The sequence below is a fragment of the Pholis gunnellus genome (assembly GCF_910591455.1).
Source record: "Pholis gunnellus genome assembly, chromosome: 10".
NCBI classification, from domain to species: Eukaryota; Metazoa; Chordata; class Actinopteri; order Perciformes; family Pholidae; genus Pholis; species Pholis gunnellus.
The window spans coordinates 14,554,922-14,573,252 of NC_136537.1; the positions used below are offsets into that span (position 1 = coordinate 14,554,922).

Genomic DNA, 18,331 nt, shown 5'->3' on the forward strand with positions numbered 1-18,331 from the left:
TGGCATGTCCTCAGCGTGGTGGGAAAAATATGGTGTTGAGTAAAATAACTGAACTTTACTGTTTTCACTGACACTTTTAGCAAGGCACTTATGCTTAGCCAGCAGCTTAGATGCGTATATAGGGTAAACTAAATGTCTGGAACACAGCAATGATGCTCATTCAACCTTTCCAGAGGGACTGCATTTCAGTAGAGAAAGACACCTTTCAGCCCATCTCTTGGCAAATAGCTTGTATTCTTCCCTGCAGCCTCCAGACAAGCTCCTAATTTGATAAATATTTGTGTCAATCTGACAATAGCTTGTCTCAGTTTGGGGGATTCTTTCCATTATGTGGCACTAACTGATGTGCTGAGACCCAGAGGTGTGCTCGTGCACTTCAACGTGTGCAGTTGTAATGGGAACACCGATGTTCATTCAACTCATTCATTCGTCGGCTATAAAGTAAACAATGTTGACTGACTGGTCCGTGTGTTTCTAGGTCAGGTTCCAGGTGTTTCTACATACATTTGTCCATACAGAGACTCGTATAACACATACAAATGCATTCATGTTGAAGCACAAGATAAACGTCAAGAACGATGTACTGGTGAAAAGACATCAGTAATAATGTGGAGAGGTTATAGAATCAAAAAATACCGTCACACGCATCTATTGATAACATGTAAAACGAATATGCTCAGTTACAAACACACACACACACACACACCACTATGGAATTAGAAATCTCTGTAGACACGCACATTTCCAATTATTACTTTCAGCTGTGACTTTAGCTCGACCATCTGAGTCATCTACTTTCAGAAAAGACATGATAGAAGGGTTTGCCATATGTGCCCACACTGTCAACTCCAACATTAGAAATGGGAAAAATAGACCGAGAAATGCAAATGAATAAACAGATGCATTGCATTAAAAAATGGAGTATTGTCTGATCCCTTTCAGCATTGCTTTCTACCATGCAGGCATTCCTGTCCTGACTTTTCCACTCTGCACATGAAGCTGAAATTCTAAGGCTTGCAGAAATGCTAATTTCACCTTGCAGCTAGAATATTAGCAACATAATTTACAGTACACAAAGTACACTTTGAAAACATTTCTAAAGTTATTAGATAAAGACAAAGGGTTCAATATGCATTCTTTCCACCTTTATTTTTCAGCTTTATTGTCTTTATTTTGGATTTAAGGATTCAAAAGCAGAAATTAACATGAATTACTTATTGTTATAATAACATTTGATAATAATTTATTTACATTTTTTAATTCCTCTTTATGAATAATACTTTTTAATCATTTGCGTGTTTGCAATGGTGCTTTTAAGATGCTACATAACCAGACAATAACCCCTTAACTGACCACAGAGCATTGTTAAGTGTTACCACCTTAATTAAATAAACAAACAGACACAGATGAGTCAGGCAGTCGAGGAAAGAATTGTTATTGGAGCCAGTCTGGCATTTTACAGTCCATCACCATTATTTGAATGCATTCGGACCTACTGTACTTTAGTTTTAAAAGTGTTGAGTAATTTGTCAGATGACTCCACAGTGAAACTATTCAACAGAACTAAACTTGCTTACATAAGAAGAGCTTTGGTTTGTCCTCCTTTGGATATGCAAAGCAACTGCACTGATGACAAAGCCCCTTTCCACTATATTAAATATGGATTGGCCTGGTTTTCCTTTCTTATACAAAAGACAAATAAATATTCTCTCTTCTTCTTTTTTCTGTTCTCAGGATGAAAAGAACCAAGTGCTGATGACCAACGCCTGGCTGCAACTGGTGAGTCAAAGTTTAAGAAGGGCACGTCACCATCAATTTAATGTGCTTTAATTAGATTTCTAATTGTATTACACTATTACTGTGTTTTTCAGATTACTAGTGCCACTACATTAAGTGCTTGTTGATGATATAACATTTTAACCATGCATGTCCAGAGATACAATTAATTTCCTGGATTGAGTCGTTGAACTTGCCCACAGTCTAAAAGCATGATTTATAATCTAATATTCACTTTTTACCCAGTATTAGTAGGCGCTAGCTTATCCATTCCAGTATGTTTTAGTTATCTGCAATTATATTCAGCACTCACATTTTCACTCATCCACTCATCCTCAATACTGGAACTCAGCCACCAGTTGTTGCTGAGTGTGTGTGTGTGTGTGTGTGTGTGTGTGTGTGTGTGTCCATGTTCAATGCTGGCACCAGCATACTCAAGAAAACGTCAGATTGTCAAGCACAAAATGAGAAAAGCAGAGGAGAAAGAAGAGGAAGAGCGCAGCATATTTAAGTGGCAGTCAACTTGATAGTTAATGGACTTAATGCCAACAGGCTAAACATTCCACTGACAGCTTCATAGCCTCAAGCCAAATTAGTCTGTGCAACAGTTTCAAGTAGGACACAGTTTGCTTGGTTCCCAATCTTAAGTGCAGCAGAAATCTCGACTTGATGTTTGGGAAGATGGGGTGGCCCGAAATAAATAACAAGATTTCAAAAAGCAGAGGGCAGAACCATCCCTGCTTTGTTATCCAACAGTGTTGCATTTTGCAGTGCATTTTGTAGACTAATAATGTAGCGAGGCTGTGAATGGTAATAGACTGTTACATTATTTAAGCCTTTAGGTATGCCTGCAGGAATAACCCGTTCCTTTCCATTCCTTGATAACTTCAGAGTGCCTGTTTTTAATTGGGAAAACTAAGACTGCAAGAATCATTTTACCCCTTGAGTTTAATTTTGCATGTTGGCAAGATACAGCTCTTATTTCTATTGAATGTACAACTTTCTTGTAAAAGGTCCATACGATTAGTTCAACTACCCATTGGACATAATGTTAAATAAAAAAATGTAAGGTCTAGTGAAAATGTCTCTGTCTCTCTCTGTCTCAGTACTGGACTGACATCTACCTGAGCTGGAATCCAGAAAACTACCCCGGTGTCCAGAACCTGCGATTCCCTTCAGACCAGATATGGACGCCTGACATCCTCCTTTACAACAGGTCAGAGCTACTTTCTCCTGCTCGTCCTATTTATAATACCAATGAATCAAATGACAATGTGAAGACGATGTTACAATGAAAGGGGTAGCTTTTAGTGATGAACCTACAGAAAACTATCACCTGAATCTGCAGCTTCAATCGGCTTTATGGCGCTTTATTGTGAGTTTCAGCTCACTGTACTGTTTTCCTTACTTCACATTACTCTCATAGTGTTTTCAGCTTCACAAGGCAGCTGTTTTTTTGTTAAAAAACTCTGTATACTGCCTGCTAAACAACAAACAGCGGTCAGACACAGTTATTGACTAGCTGGTAAACATAGTAGAGCATTTAGCAGCTAAGTATGTCCCGCAGGAGTTGGTAGAGACCAAAAACAGAGCTAAAAGAGAGTGAATATGGGTGTTACATTCACCAGGGGACTAAAACATGACTCCAAAATCAATGTTACGGTCTGCAACTGTTTGTCAACAAGTTCATCATATGAACTTTAAAAGGGAAGAAAATGTTTCCATGAAGAAAATGTCATTTCCACTGCCCCCAGGTGGCCAAAAGGAATCTGTTATTGATGGTTGTTATGACAAGTTTTTTTTTTTTTTCTTGTCAAACTTAAAATAGGTGTTGTAATCCACCAGTCAGTGCCGCAGATAACCCCACCTGTCAGAGATGGCATGTTTTATTTCTATTTTTTTTGTGGGTAAGTGTGTTGGAGTGATTGAAATATTAATTTAATCCTTAGCGCCGCAATTTTATTGAAATCTGTCTTTAATCTCTACAAAGTAAAGCCGTATCAGGGTTACTTTAAGCCAATGTGATAAACAAGCAAACACAACACTCAGGGACACAGGCAACACAGAGAAAAAGGATAAATCAAAAATCTTCTTCATTCCAACACTGCAAAAACGCAAAATCCTACCAAGTATATTTGTCTACTTAGTAGTCAAGATATCTCATCAGACTTGATAAAAGACTCAATCAATAAGTAACATTTCAGCGAGATAAAGGGACTTGTTTTTAGACATTCCTCAAAATTAGGTTTTTTAAATGCATTTTTATCTTGAAAGGCCTAAATATTAAAATATTAAACTGCAAATGTCCCCGCTGTGGGACTAATAAAGGATTATTTTGTTTTATCTTACATCTTATTTCAAGAAGTCTTATATATTTTCACTTGCTCCAGTGGCAGATGTTTTTACTTATTTCAAGTAAAAATCTAACATTTTGACAATGTATTTGCTTTATTGAAATAGAACTTTTTGGAAGTGATTTTTCACTCCTTCCATCATCTACCATTGACAGAACAACTGTCTATGTCTTCCTACGATGCAGTGTAGTGGCTGACAAAGTCTGTCGATCTCCCCCATGATTTGATTTGGACTTCCTTGTTAACAATTATGATACTAATGTCATGAAATGAACGCTGGTAAAGAGCTATGGATGTCAAAATGCTGCTTTACATTGAACCATACAGTATATTGTTGTTTTTTTAAGATTCAAGGCAACATACAGGCTTAGGGCAGAGACCACATATTAATAAATTATGTTGAGCGAGCTTGTTGCATTTTTTTTATTCAGTTCAAGCTGTATCCACTGTTCTTCACGCTTCTTTGTGAGGCTCCCCAAGTCAATTAGAAATGTAGGCCAGTTGTTTTTCTCCAAAACAACTAATTTCATTGCGTTTGCATGCTTGAGTGAGAGACGGATGATCGTGTCTGAGAGTCGGGGGGGGGGGGGGGGGGGGGGGGGGGAGTGATGCTGGGGTTCAATCGCACAGAGGGATTTAATTACACAGATAAAATGTGTGGAGAAGCTTGTGAAACAGAAAACTTGACAGAGTTGAACACATGAAGTGAGGTTGAGAGCTTTGCAGTTGGTCTTACTTACTTGGTTACTTAGTGGATGGAGAGAAGAGCCTCAGATGTTTTTCCTCATTGTCATATCTCCCCCAGTACACACACTCAAACACACACACACATGCACATGACAGCGAATACAAGGACAAAACAAAGGTTTGGGGGCATTAACCCAAATTTTAAAAGCTCAGCTTTCAGACCTGCCAGGATTACCCATCCTAATCTCCCTGCTCCCTTTGCCTTTTACCCTCGGCCTCTACCCCTCCCTCTCTACCTCCATCATGCATCCGGTCGTACCATCTCTCTTCTCATCTCATGTTTTGAGTCTCCCTCCGTCTCTCTTTCATAACTCACTGTCTCACTATAATTCACTCTGTTCAATCAACTCTTTCTCTCCATATGTTTTTTTATCGTTCCCAGCCTTCACCGACTCCTCTTTATAAATCACCCCAGCTACCTGTCTCTGTCTGTCAAGTTGTCAGCATGTTACTCTGACACCTGCCTTCCCTTATGCTGCTTGTTACTCTGCTAAATCACACATGAAAACAACAGCCCTGTTTCCTGTACTGTGCTGCTTGGTTTGGTGTACATAGCACAGGACTTTGACATTGACGACTGGAGTTTATGTCCTGCGTCCCACATGTAGGTTTGTGCTTTGAAAGCATTTGGTTAAGGCAGGAAAAGTTGATTATTTTGGTTTAATACTAAACAGAACTGCCGTGCGAGTGGCTGTGTGGGGCTGTGCTCACCGTATTGGATGTCAGCATGCTAACACTCTGACATTGAAGATGCTAACATGCCTTTATTTAATCTAAAATATTTGCTATTTGGCACTTAACACAATGTACAGATGAAGCTGGTGTAAGTGTAATTCTACAGTAAACCTTTGATCAAAGGATGGGTCTAGCTGAGTAAGGGGGTCAACAGAGTTACAGATCATCCTCAGGGGAAACGTGAATATCTGTACATCATGTGCCAATCCATTGAGCCGATTTTGAGATATTTCCCTGGATAAACGAACTCTTTGATCTGCTTCTGGTGCAAGAGGAAAAGTCGGGAGAAAGTCATTTGGATTTGTCCTCTGAAAATAATAAATATCTGAACAAAATTACATGGCAATGCCTAGAAACTCAGCATATTACAGCAGACAGTTTACAGATTATGTCCATGTTTCCTCAGTGTATATAATGTGATCAGCATTCTGTTTCCTATTTGTTTACGCAAATTAGTCGTGTATAAATGTAATTTTTAGAAGACAGGATTGAAAAAAGAAATGTATTCATTGTAACTTGTTGAAAACAGCCATTCATGTATGTCTCAGTTTGGGCAATTGAGAAAAAAAGCAGTTTTTTCAGTAAAAGACTATTGCCTACCTCTTTGATGTTATAAATGATAAACGTTGAAGTGAAGCTGAAGGAGAAGATTCAGTTTATTCAGTTTACAGCCAAGCTATAAGCCTTATGTGCCCCCTAAGGCGAGATGAAAATGTACAGTTTTCAGCAATAATATGGATCACTGCTGAGAACACACACAAACACACACTTAACTAATTACACCACACACATCTAAGCTCTCATGTCACAAATACACATTAAATACGCACAACCACATACATACACGCTGTCACACAATTACAGACCGCAGTGGCACAACATGCATCATTACACCGCGGGCCATCAGTGCGCAGCCAATAACACGCTAGTCTTACTGTGTTGAATGGCAAATGCCTTTTAGGTTTATTAGCATGCAGCACAGACGAGACCCGGTCATAAATCCCTCCATTAATTTATATTGTTTTAATATGAAGTTAATGATGTTTAAGAGTGCTGAGGTCAGATGTCATAATGCGCTCAGAGAAAAGGGGAGTGGGATGACTTTGATGAGTCATTCGGCTCATATTATCCAAGTGTGAAATCTCTCATACAGCTCTCATGTTGTCTCACAATGAGTTTTCACACATTGGTAATCTATACTGTGAGTCATGAATTTGCCATTCCAACCATATCCATGCATAGTAAATGGGGAAATCATTTTCTTACTGACCATATTTGGTGAAAGATAAAGGTTTTTGTACGTCCAATCACACTAAGTAACACGCATACGTTTTTTTCCCGTTTTTTTTTACTCGGCTCATAAACACTAAACCTTCTAGAATAAACCTTCTAAAAATCAATGGAAGATTTATAGCAATATTGAATATTATAATATTCACAAGAAGGTTATGACAAAGGACAAATGAATGTGGCCTCTACTGAGACAGAGATGGATGTTTGCTATGAAGCTCATCCACTTCACTGATGAGAACCTCTGACTGACTCCAGCGAGCAAGAATTGCCATGTGTGTGCGCGATTGTGTTTGTATAAGAATATCCAGATCTAAAACAGCTATGTAAGCCGTTGACCTCCTCTCTCATTAGAGGGGAAAGTCAATGGTCTCACTTGACTGGGGATCGATGAGACACATGAAGGACGTCCAGCTCAGGGAAACCACGGACAGAATCATGATTTTGCAGGAAGGGACAGTAGCTGTACAGCAGAGACGGAGTATTGTGACAGGCCATGAAGATGAAAGGGGAATTAATTGAATAAATGGATAGTCAGAGCGATTTCTTTGGTTGGATGGATGGACAGATGGACTGATTTGATGACTCTTCTGTGATCCTTTAACTGAATAAATACTCAGGAAATAAAATACAATATACACATGCATGTTTTCAAAGTGCATTTCGTGCACCATGTGTGCAAGGTGAGCATCCAGAAGCCTCAGAGACAATTGACTGCCTGATGACACAACGTTTTTTGACAATTATGTCACACACCATGATCCCAACATAATGATGCCAAACCTTCTGCTTCCTCTTGAAGATGACAATGGAGATGTTCATAAACAATCCATTCGTCATGGGTGACGTACTTTATGGGAACTCTGGCTCTATAGCAGTAAACATCCCACTGTAAATCAGAAACATTGTGTTCTTCTTGCATCTTTCTTGGCCAGCTAGTTAACCACAGAGCCTTACGGCTGTCAAACTGACTGCCTGTGTCAGGACCCCCTGAGGCTGTTGGTTGAATGCTATGTTCCTGGGATATAACATAATGTACATGGATGGAAGTCAAATCATGACTTAAAAATGTACATAATATTGTTTTATTACATATTAATTCTTAGTCTGGCAGCGAGATCTCGCTTTAAAGATAGGTGCATTTTTCATATTTCAACAGTATGTGTGTTTTTCCTCAAACACTCTTGACTTTGTGGCTTCCTTCTTTTTGTCATTAGTGTGCGTGCGCGTGTGTGTGTGTGTGTGTGTGTGTGTGTGTGTGTGTGTGTGTGTGTGTGTGTGTGTGTGTGTGTCCCTGTGTGAGGACAGCAGCCGGTGTTTAGTGAGTGAGAAGAAAGCTTTGGTGACTCATGTCCTATGATGAAGGAACCTGTCACTGACACTATTGTCAATGTCGGTCAGTCTCTGTTTCCACCTCGCCCCACTCTCACATGTCCACAGTACTCTTTCTCTTGTGTGTGTGTGTGTGTGTGTGTGTGTGTGTGTGTGTGTGTGTGTGTGTGTGTGTGTGTGTGTGTGTGTGTGTGTGTGTGTGTGTGTGTGTGTGTGTGTGTGTGTTGTACACGACCACTTCCCGTTATCCCAGGGCTATCACTTGCCCAGCAGTATGCATATTTAACGGTTCAAATGTGAACATTGTAAAAAGTATTTTGTTTTAAAAAAAAATTGTTTTACAACAATTAATATTATAATTAATATTTTTGTCTTAAAAGAATGTTTCTAATTGGATGAGAAATTTTGTTTTCAGCATGTTTCCATCTTGAAGCAAGCTACAGTAAAGTGGAATGAATGTAAATCTAATTTATACTATAAATATCTTGTATTGTTCTGTACAGCTTGTACAATATCTGTCCTCGCCGATACACACACAGTCCAGGACATGCTAAATGTACGTAAGCACTGGAGGAAAAGCGCACACCTTCAGATGAAGTAAGGCCAAAGCTTGAATAATTCATCGCATAGCTCCCCCCCCCCCCCCCCTCCCTCAGCACCAAGAGCCACAGCTGATAGCAACACACACAGAAGATCAATAAATTACCACACTTAACTCCCCGCAAAATGGTAAATCACTCAATCTTTAGCAAAGGCAGTGTCAAATAAAATGTGTCCATCTACAGATTCTGTTAAGATGCACGCCGTGTTCTTTTGTCAGGGCTGAAAGAGTTCCCAGGATGTTTCAGACAAACTGGCGTTATCTCTCTCGCTGGGGATTGCATTGTGGGTGTGTTGATTTGTGTGTGTGCATGTATAGGTGTATTGTGCGTGTCCTCGTGTTGTATATCTATGAGTTGACTTCTGAATTGGTGTGGATTGTAAAGTGAGAAGGATTTCAATAGGCTTCAATAGCGCAGGACTTACTGTGTATGTTAGGAGCATTTTATGTAATGAATACAAACAAAAAAAAAGTAGCAATAAAGAGGAAGGGAGATACTTCCTTCCAGCTAGTTGTTACAGTGGAGAATCAATTTGTATGAAAAGGATTTGGGCCGTATGTACAAGGAAACCAAACGGAAGACACTGCCCAAGTTCAGACTTTGCCTCTGGCACTTTATTCAAGAGAGTTCAAACTCTCACCGACACCAGAGGAGCTACTTTTTAATTCTTAATTTGAGTTCAACTGGAGTGCCAGAGCTGAAGTGTGTCTAAGTGTAGGTGTTTAGGTGTTTTCTTTACTGTATCTGTTCCCAAAGGTTTCGTTTGCTACTCCTGAGACTTTCAGAGAATACAGATCTACCTTATTCAATGGCTTCATTGATTTCTGGTGCTGTTTGAAAGTGAGTGAAGCCAAGTCCATCTCAAACTTTAAATATTTGAAACTTTACTTTTACTAAACCTGCCCATGGCTGCCATTATATCATCTAAGCAGGCTGTGAGTTGCAGAGCGTTGAAGGAGGCATCTCTGGTGTTTTCCACATGCTTCTGATTTAGTTTCTGTTACCGCATATTTGGCTTAGCAGTAGAAGTGCATATTTAATTTCACTGCACCCTGGATATTACCTGGGTTTTAATGGTGTGTATGTGGGGTGAAGGGCTGCAGCAGCAGGTTGGTTGTTTCACAGATGGCTGGTGGATGTATCCCTTCACTGCTCCGTGCTGTGGCAGGTTAGGCTGAAACAGCAAAGAGAGTGACGCACTTAAGCAGGCGCACAAAAACAAATGGCCATAAAGTGGCATAAAGTTCCCTCAGGACTCAGTTGTCTGAGTGATGGTACACATTGATAAAACCTATTTCAAAGTAATTGCCAGCTTGATGTCAAAAAGAAGTAAAAAGGCAATAAAGATATTTCAGCAAGATGGATCTTTAGCTCACAGCAAGGCGATGAAACATGTTGAAGGTGCGCGCACACGTTACTCTCTCTTACTCTCTCCCCAGTGCGGACGAGCGGTTTGATGCCACCTTCCACACCAACGTCCTGGTGAATGCATCAGGTTACTGCCAGTACATCCCCCCTGGCATCTTGAAGAGCACCTGCTACATTGACGTGCGTTGGTTCCCCTTCGACGTGCAAAAGTGCGACTTGAAGTTTGGCTCCTGGACGCACAACGGCTGGCTGCTGGACCTCCAGATGCTTGATGTGGACACATCCACCTACATACCCAACGGGGAGTGGGACCTTGTGGGTAAGAGGGATGCACTGTTTTTGCTGCAAGTACAGCTATCTATCCTGATGGCTGTATTTTATGTGTAATATGAATATTATATACATATATATATATATATATCAACTTAAAGTAGCAAGTAGCAGCACATGCCCCGGGGCGGTTGGTTAGCTGAAAATGGGTGTCAGACAGCACCAGATGGCAAGCAACAGGAATGTTTGACATGTTGGCAGGTGTGTAGCCGGGCCATATGTGAGAGCAGCACACCACAGCCCCAGAGTTGGAGTCCAAGGTGAGATAGATCAACAATCTGATCTGACTTTTGGTCTTCTTTTTTTCTTAGCTTGCTTAAAATTCCAGCTAATACAAAGAGAAGATAAAGGCACAGCAAAGTTCCAAGCCTGGTCTGAGTGGCACATCCCATAAAATATTTACACTCACTGGTTTTCTGGTCTACACACATTATAGAAGCTATTAAGTCTTGAATGACTTTATTAGTCCACAAAATCTACCTGACCTGTGTGTGTGTGTGTGTGTGTGTGTTGTGCTTCTGTCTTAGGTGTGCCAGCCAAGCGCAATGAGCTGTACTATGACTGCTGCAAGGAGCCCTACCCTGATGTGACATTCACGGTCACCATGCGCCGCAGGACGTTATATTATGGCCTCAATTTGCTCATCCCATGTGTGCTGATCTCTGGTTTGGCCCTGCTGGTCTTCCTGCTTCCGGCAGACTCTGGAGAAAAGATTTCTCTGGGTGAGGGAGGCTTAAACCTACACACACACACATGTTATTAATGAAAGGATTTTGCTTTGCAAAACATTTGAAAACTATAATATTAATCCATGGTAGAAAGAAGGTTAGGATGTTCGTAAAGTTTTTAAGTACCAGGCATTTGGAAAGTAAAAGAAACTTGGAGTAATGTGGTTTTCAAACACCAACAGCAACATACAACATTTGAATTTACTTTACTCAATAGTATAGAAACACAGTCGCAACATAAACATATTAATGCACACTCACAAACTTGAGCATGCATATTTGTCTTCATGAATCATATAGCGAGCCGTGAATACATGCGTGTCAAATCACCTTGGAATAATTCAATTTCAAAATAAGAGGCTTGCCACTAAATCTATTTTGCAAGCCTAAGGGTGCCAGTGAGTTTTGATGAATAGCCGTCTAAATGAGCAGTCACCAGGTACGAAGTCAAAGTGTTTGAGGGATTTCTGGAGCTGTAACCTACCTTGGACAGAGATTCCAGCAGCTGATAAATGGTTGAGGTCATGAGAACGGAACTGATTACATACATAAGTAATTACAGGAATGATTTCATACACCAGTGACCCTGATCACATCCTTATGTATATGCTCATGTTCTCTGTTTCTCTCTCTCTCTCTCTCTCTCTCTCTCTCAATCTCTCAAGGCATCACTGTGCTCCTTTCACTAACTGTCTTCATGCTTCTGGTAGCAGAGATCATGCCTGCCACGTCCGACTCTGTTCCTCTCATCGGTGGGTTATATTGATGTGTGTTTGTGTCTACATGTAACATGCTTAAGCTTGCATGAATGTAGAATCACCTCCTGGTGATTCCTTCCTGGTGGAAGTGACACCGGCACGCTTAAGAAGTTATCGTTGCAGATGAGACATTTTTCCAGACAGACATTACATTTTTTACAGGTGCAATATATCTCACCAGAGCTGTCCCTGATGTGTGTGTGTGTGTGTGTGTCTTTACCTCTTGTGAAAAGCTTCACTAAACGGAGTATTTATTGCACTTCCAGTAAACACCAATTTTGCAAAACATGTATTCATTATTGACACTTTTAACCTCTCTATATAATGTAAATGGACTCCTGAAAAAAGTATATATGAAAACCCATCTTGGTGTCTCACTGAGCTTTGGTTTGAGGAGCCCGAGGGCATCTACACATCATTCAGAGCGCCCCTGGACGGTTTTGAGTAAATTGGGTGGCCAGAACTAAAGCTGTCAGGACCGTTAATAGGTTTAGTATGTTTGATTCTCCACTGGGAAGGCATGAAGGAAAGGAGGATAGGAGAAGAAATAATGTATGGAGAGAGGGAAGAGCATTTGGGGCCAAAGATCTCAGAAAGAAGGCCTCAAAGACTTAGTGAGGCAAGTGAAGAGGCAGACATGTTAGTTTGGTTAACGCTCCTAATTCAGCTGAAAAATCATCAGGCCAAAAATAAATGTGTTTTTTTCTCTTGTGTGTGTGTGTGACAGTGTTTTAACATGCTTTGAATTATAACTGCAGCCCTGTATGTAATGTTTCAAATCAGTTTCACTTGGTCAAAGGGAAATATATTGTATTATATGAGTGTATTGATGTGAGTGTGGTTTGGTCATGCTGCACATGGTCTCCACTCCATCAATGCAATGATAACTGGCCTCACTGACAAAAGCTTCATCAATAGAGTGATTCACTTGTGTTTTTTTTCCCCTTGACCTCAACACAAGGCCACCTGGGACACTTTTAGCAGCCTTGTTAAAATGACTAATGCCTCTTTACAGCACAGTGGCTGAATGTGGATGTGAGTTATTGTAGCTGCTTGAGCTTGACCGTAAAGGTATAAAGCAAGGTGCTGCCAGAATCAGGCCATATGTCTTTTATCATCGGCCCTTAATCACCAGATAAGCAGAGTGTGTCCATTTCATTTTATTTCATTTAGTTAGACCTGTTTTATCTGTTTCAAGACCATGTAGCTCAGTTTATATTAGTTCTGTTCAGTATTAATTCAATTTAAATTCAGTTATAATCAACAATGTGGTGTTTGAGTAGTTGTGATTTAAATTATTGTACATCCTATCTGTAGGCAGTCTTCCTTTGTCTCTTTATCCATAAAGTAAACCCAAAGTGATTAGTGATTGACCATGAAGCAGTCAGGCTACAAATTCAGCAAATTCCTTCCACCTCACTTTCCATGATCCTAATTAATATGGTTGGAGCGCCTTGGTTGCCCGAATGGTTACAGCGCATGATTATGCCGTCATCTGCCCAATAAAGGCAAAATGAAAAAAACAACCAATTTAGGTGGTATCCCCAGACCTCATGAGGTCACATGAAGTTTGACTTGACACTGCAGTAGCTGTTGGCTCTTCTTTGTTCATAGTCACGAGCAAACAAGACATAGGAGGGTATGCCCTCAGATGTGCGTGTGTGCGTGTGCGTGTACATGCTAGCAAAGAGCACAGTGTTCAGTTAATGCTCCCCTCCTGTCTTACTGCTCCCTGCTGTGGGTGAAGACATCCCTCCAGAACCAGAACCGCTCTCGCTCTCTCTCCATTTTGTTTACCCCTATTCTCTTGTTTTGTCACAATTTTTGCATGTTCCTGTTTCAGTGCAAGTGTGCATCTTCCCCCATGGCAATATAACTTCTTGCCTGAATTGATCAGACTTGCTTTCCTTTCATGTTACAGTGTGAAATCAACCTATTTTTGGAATTAATTGAAGCTTAATGTTTTACCTGTTAGTACACGTTCATTAACTGTGACCATGGCTTAGTTAAAGGGAGGGGGCACAACCTTATTTGTATCTCTGAGCAAAACTAAAAGGATTTTACTTTTGTCTTCGGCAGCTCAGTACTTTGCCAGCACCATGATGATAGTAGGGATGTCTGTGGTGGTGACAGTTATAGTCCTGCAGTTTCACCATCATGACCCTCACGGAGGCAAGATGCCCAAGTGGGTGAGTGACTGAAACAGATTAAATCAGATAATCATCCCTATCGTCATTGATAACATTTAGCACAAATACCTATGTTTATATGAGTGTGATTTTGTGTGTGTGTGTGTGTGTGTGTGTGTGCACGCCACTGATGCTCCATCTCTCCTTTCAGGTTCGGGTGGTCCTGCTGAACTGGTGTGCCTGGTTTCTCCGTATGAAACAACCTGCCGATGAGCGCAAGCGGTCTGGTTACAAGTACAGTCACAACTCCCAGCACCACACCAGCACCGGCTCTCTAGAGATGGGCACTGTTCCGAGCCTCAGTATGCCCCTCTCACAGACATCCTGCCCACCTTGCCCCACAGGCAACTCCAACGGTTCCATGAGCCTCTACTTTGGCAATTACCACCCCATAGAAGGCTCACACTGCCCGCCTTCTAGCGACTCCGGGGTAGCGCTAGGGGGGCGTGCCCATGGTTCCCTGAGTGATGAGGCTGAGCCATCTGGAGGAGTTGGCAGTGGTGTCGGAGGCCTGGGGATGGGAGTTGGACCTGGGTTGGGAGTCGGCATCCCCCCACCAGAGATCCAGCGCATCTTGGAGGAGGTGTCATACATAGCCCAGCGGTTCCGGGACCGGGACAGGTCTGAGGTCATCTGCAGCGAGTGGAAGTTTGCAGCGGCGGTGGTGGACCGGCTGTGCCTGGTGGCATTCTCTCTCTTCTCCATAATTTGCACCTTCACCATCCTCATGTCAGCGCCCAACTTCATCGAGGCTGTTTCCAAGGACTTCACATAGCTGGTTGCAGCAGCAGGATAGAGGAGAGGAAGATGGGAAGAAGAGATTGAGAGAGAGAAAGTGCATAGGGGGAAGGGAACAATGAAGGATGTAGTATGTGGTCCCCTGCCTACAGTCTGGGTACCCAAGCTGGGCCACGCAGTGTTTTCTAGAAACTCAAGAAAGTGTGTGGAGCCTTGCAACTCTGCCAAGCTGCTGAATCAAGTAGTCAATTGAACCAACGAGGAAATAAAATATTCAAGTAATTACAATGACAAATCATTATGTTACATTAGAACATTCTAAATTAGGAATAGAAACAGACATTCATTGTTCCACTCTTTCTTGATTTGGGAGACAAATTGTTGATATCTAGAAGAGGGAAATAGGTTGGATATGCCGACTAAACAGCAACCCTGTGGAGACTACAGGCAAAAGGTTGGGAATCACTGGGGCATTAGAGAGGGCGATGCATAGATTTTCTTTTTTACTTTGAGTAAGATATCAATCAGGGAAAGAAATTGTGGCAGCTAATTGTCTTTTCCCTGACGTCAATATCATTGTTTTATCTGCATTATTAATTAAAAAAACTGCTTAATTTACTGAACAACAACTCATACAGCACCACAGTCCACCTCATTGCCTCTTTTTGAGTTTATTTTAATCACCTCAACTATCTGTGTCCTGTGTGTACAAATCCAAATGTAAACAATATCCCCTCAGTCTGAGTTCATAATGATGTTAAGGTTAGCTATTAAAATGAAATGTTTCACTGTGAATTTTAGTGTTTTTGTGTTCAATTTGATCAACAGAGCATTGGACACACTCAATTTCTTTAACACAAGTATAGAGGCATTTTCTTTCTTTATCACAGTAGGAATGCTTATTTAGGATCACTTATCACTGTCTTGCCTGTTTTATTTTAGCCAATAGAATTTTTTACATAATAACAACAGTTTGTGACAGTGTAATAATAACTCGTCCAATATGTATCAAAAAACTGGTAAAGACTGGTATGTACTGGTGTTGACTAACAAAATACACCGGTTTCTTTCTACATTATAATCAAATACTGTATGTATGACGCGCGGTACATCTTTTAACCATGTGGTCTGACACTACGTGTACAAGTCATTGATTTCACTGTAGGAAACAGATCAAGTAAATGTTGTCTAATTGCTGTAAATCCATATCCATGTACCTTGTTGGACTTCACTGTACATATGTGATCACAGAAGATGAAGAGTGATGTGACTTTTGAATCTCTGACACCAGAGACAATGGCCATGAGGCCCGACGGCAAAAGAAAACCTCACAACCCCGTCCGCCACCATATCGCTGGAGAATATGCTGTCGATTTATAAAAGGCCGTTTAGTGGAAGTAAGTTTTGTCCATGTTTTGTAGAGGGAGCCGAGTGACTGATTCACACAACTAAGTTGTTAACGTGTTTAGTGCCACCTCCACCTCCCAGCCTCCTCTTTGACGTAGCCACAGTCATTGGTCTCTTTCGCTCTTTCTCTGTTATTCAAAGTGTGAGTTTCTTTCTATGTGATTAAAGTCTATTTATTCTCTGTATAACAGCCTCTGGATAGATCTGTGGGGACAGAAAGTAGACTCAGCCTTATATGTTCACTGTGGTGAGTAAATTTAAATTACAGCGTGTAATGTTGTGGCGTTCATAGCATTATCCAAAACACAAACGGCTGAAACCTCTTTGAGGTCGCTACAGCTGCAGGGTCAAACAAATCAACCACATACTTTTGCTTAACATACTAGGCGAAGCACCAGCCAATGCAATACAAGTATGCAAAATCCATCCACACGTTTTGACTTCAATCAGAGTGCATGCTGTTTTACTGCAAGCTGCCAAATTGCAAGAAAACAGATCGGCCAGCTGTCTGAAGTGCAAAATGAATCAGGATAATGCAAAAGATAATGGGAATGAGACAATTAACTGGCTGTGAGACAGTTAAATTAATGGCATGAGAATGCCATATTTAAAGATGAGCATATCAACCAACACAATGTCACCATCAGTGTCATCACTGATTATTAGGAAGACTAATGAGACGCCAAAGTGTCTGGTATTTGTGTCACAGCGGCCTGTAAGTCTCCAGTTTTTATAACTGTGATACATTCATCATGTTAATAGGATGGGATGGCAACCCTTTAGGACAGGTCAAACCGTCAGGACAAGACAAATATAATGTAAACGTTTCCTTTATTTCAGTAAAGATCTGGTTTTCTTAGGTAATGGTATAACATTTTATTTTGTCTAAGGAAGGAGGCTAAATTATTGATAGAGAGAGGGAATCAAATAGTTATCTGAGCTGAAATATGTCCCCAAAAAACATCCAAGATGAACAATGTGGGTCATGTTTTCCTTCTGTGGTCTAGGAAATATGATCTGATTTATTTTTTTGTGTGTGGCCAACAAAGGCTGCCTCTCAACTTTCAGTTGTTTGATGGTTTGTGGATGAACTCCAATAAATAAGGCAGAACCCCCATTTCAGGAAGATGCATTTATTCCTTTCAAGTAATAGTCAACTTCATTGTCTTTTCCTGCCCGTCTGTATAGGATCGTAATGATGTCTCTTTCAGACCACTGCTTTGGTATGTGGGCTACAAGTATTAAAACAAACAAGGGTTTAAAAATACTAGGATAAAAACCAAATGCTCACATTTTAATAGCAATGTATAGAACAAATATAATGCAAATAGAGATGAAAAAGGTATGCAGGCATGCCATCTACAGGATGATTCATTAGCAGTTCTTTTTTTAAGGAGGTATAAAGTTTTATTTTAATCTGCAAAACAAGTCTGCAGACGCAAGGACTATCATAAAAATGGCTTCGTCATTGTGCACCACATCATCTTCTGAGCTCGATCATTTACAAACTTGACTTAAAACTAGTAATTAACAAATAGAAAAATGTAACTTTATTCAGTGTGTGCTTGCTCAAGGTTCATCCAACAGAAACACCTGCAAATATCTGAAATACAATTGGACTGAGCAAGGAAGGCAGTTTAACTTGAGGAATGTATTCATCTTGGAAATGTTGAACATTTCAGTTAACGACTGAAAGCTACCATCACAGTACAGTCAGTGCTCCTCTGTGTGTGTGTTTGTATGTGAAATACATAGGGACACTAAAGTGCTGAGCTATGCCTCCTGCACCGTGTCAGTATTTTAATCATTTATTAAAGGAGCATGGGAATAAAAATGAGTGAAACAGTCCATGAAGGACGCAGATGAAAATGCAGGAGCGCATGAGGGATACGCAGCACTTTGAACAAACTTTCTGAACTGAGATTCAGAAGAAAAGACCCATATATCCGTAAAATATCAAACTGTGTGATCAGACAT

At 40.6% G+C, this 18,331-nt stretch overlaps 1 protein-coding gene across 1 annotated transcript in view; it reads left to right on the plus strand.

Moving 5' to 3' along the window:
* LOC306701641 (neuronal acetylcholine receptor subunit alpha-7-like) overlaps positions 1-14,984 on the plus strand; it is a gene marked incomplete at both ends in the record, with an annotated part of 28,624 nt that extends 13,640 nt beyond the window's left edge. The window contains 7 exons of the mRNA XM_079167008.1: positions 1,735-1,779; positions 2,883-2,992; positions 10,276-10,523; positions 11,062-11,256; positions 11,928-12,014; positions 14,100-14,209; positions 14,361-14,984. Coding sequence (XP_079023134.1) covers positions 1,735-1,779; positions 2,883-2,992; positions 10,276-10,523; positions 11,062-11,256; positions 11,928-12,014; positions 14,100-14,209; positions 14,361-14,984 — 1,419 coding nt within the window. The remainder of the gene's footprint in view (positions 1-1,734; positions 1,780-2,882; positions 2,993-10,275; positions 10,524-11,061; positions 11,257-11,927; positions 12,015-14,099; positions 14,210-14,360) is intronic.
* Between the last annotated feature and the right edge of the window lie 3,347 nt (positions 14,985-18,331).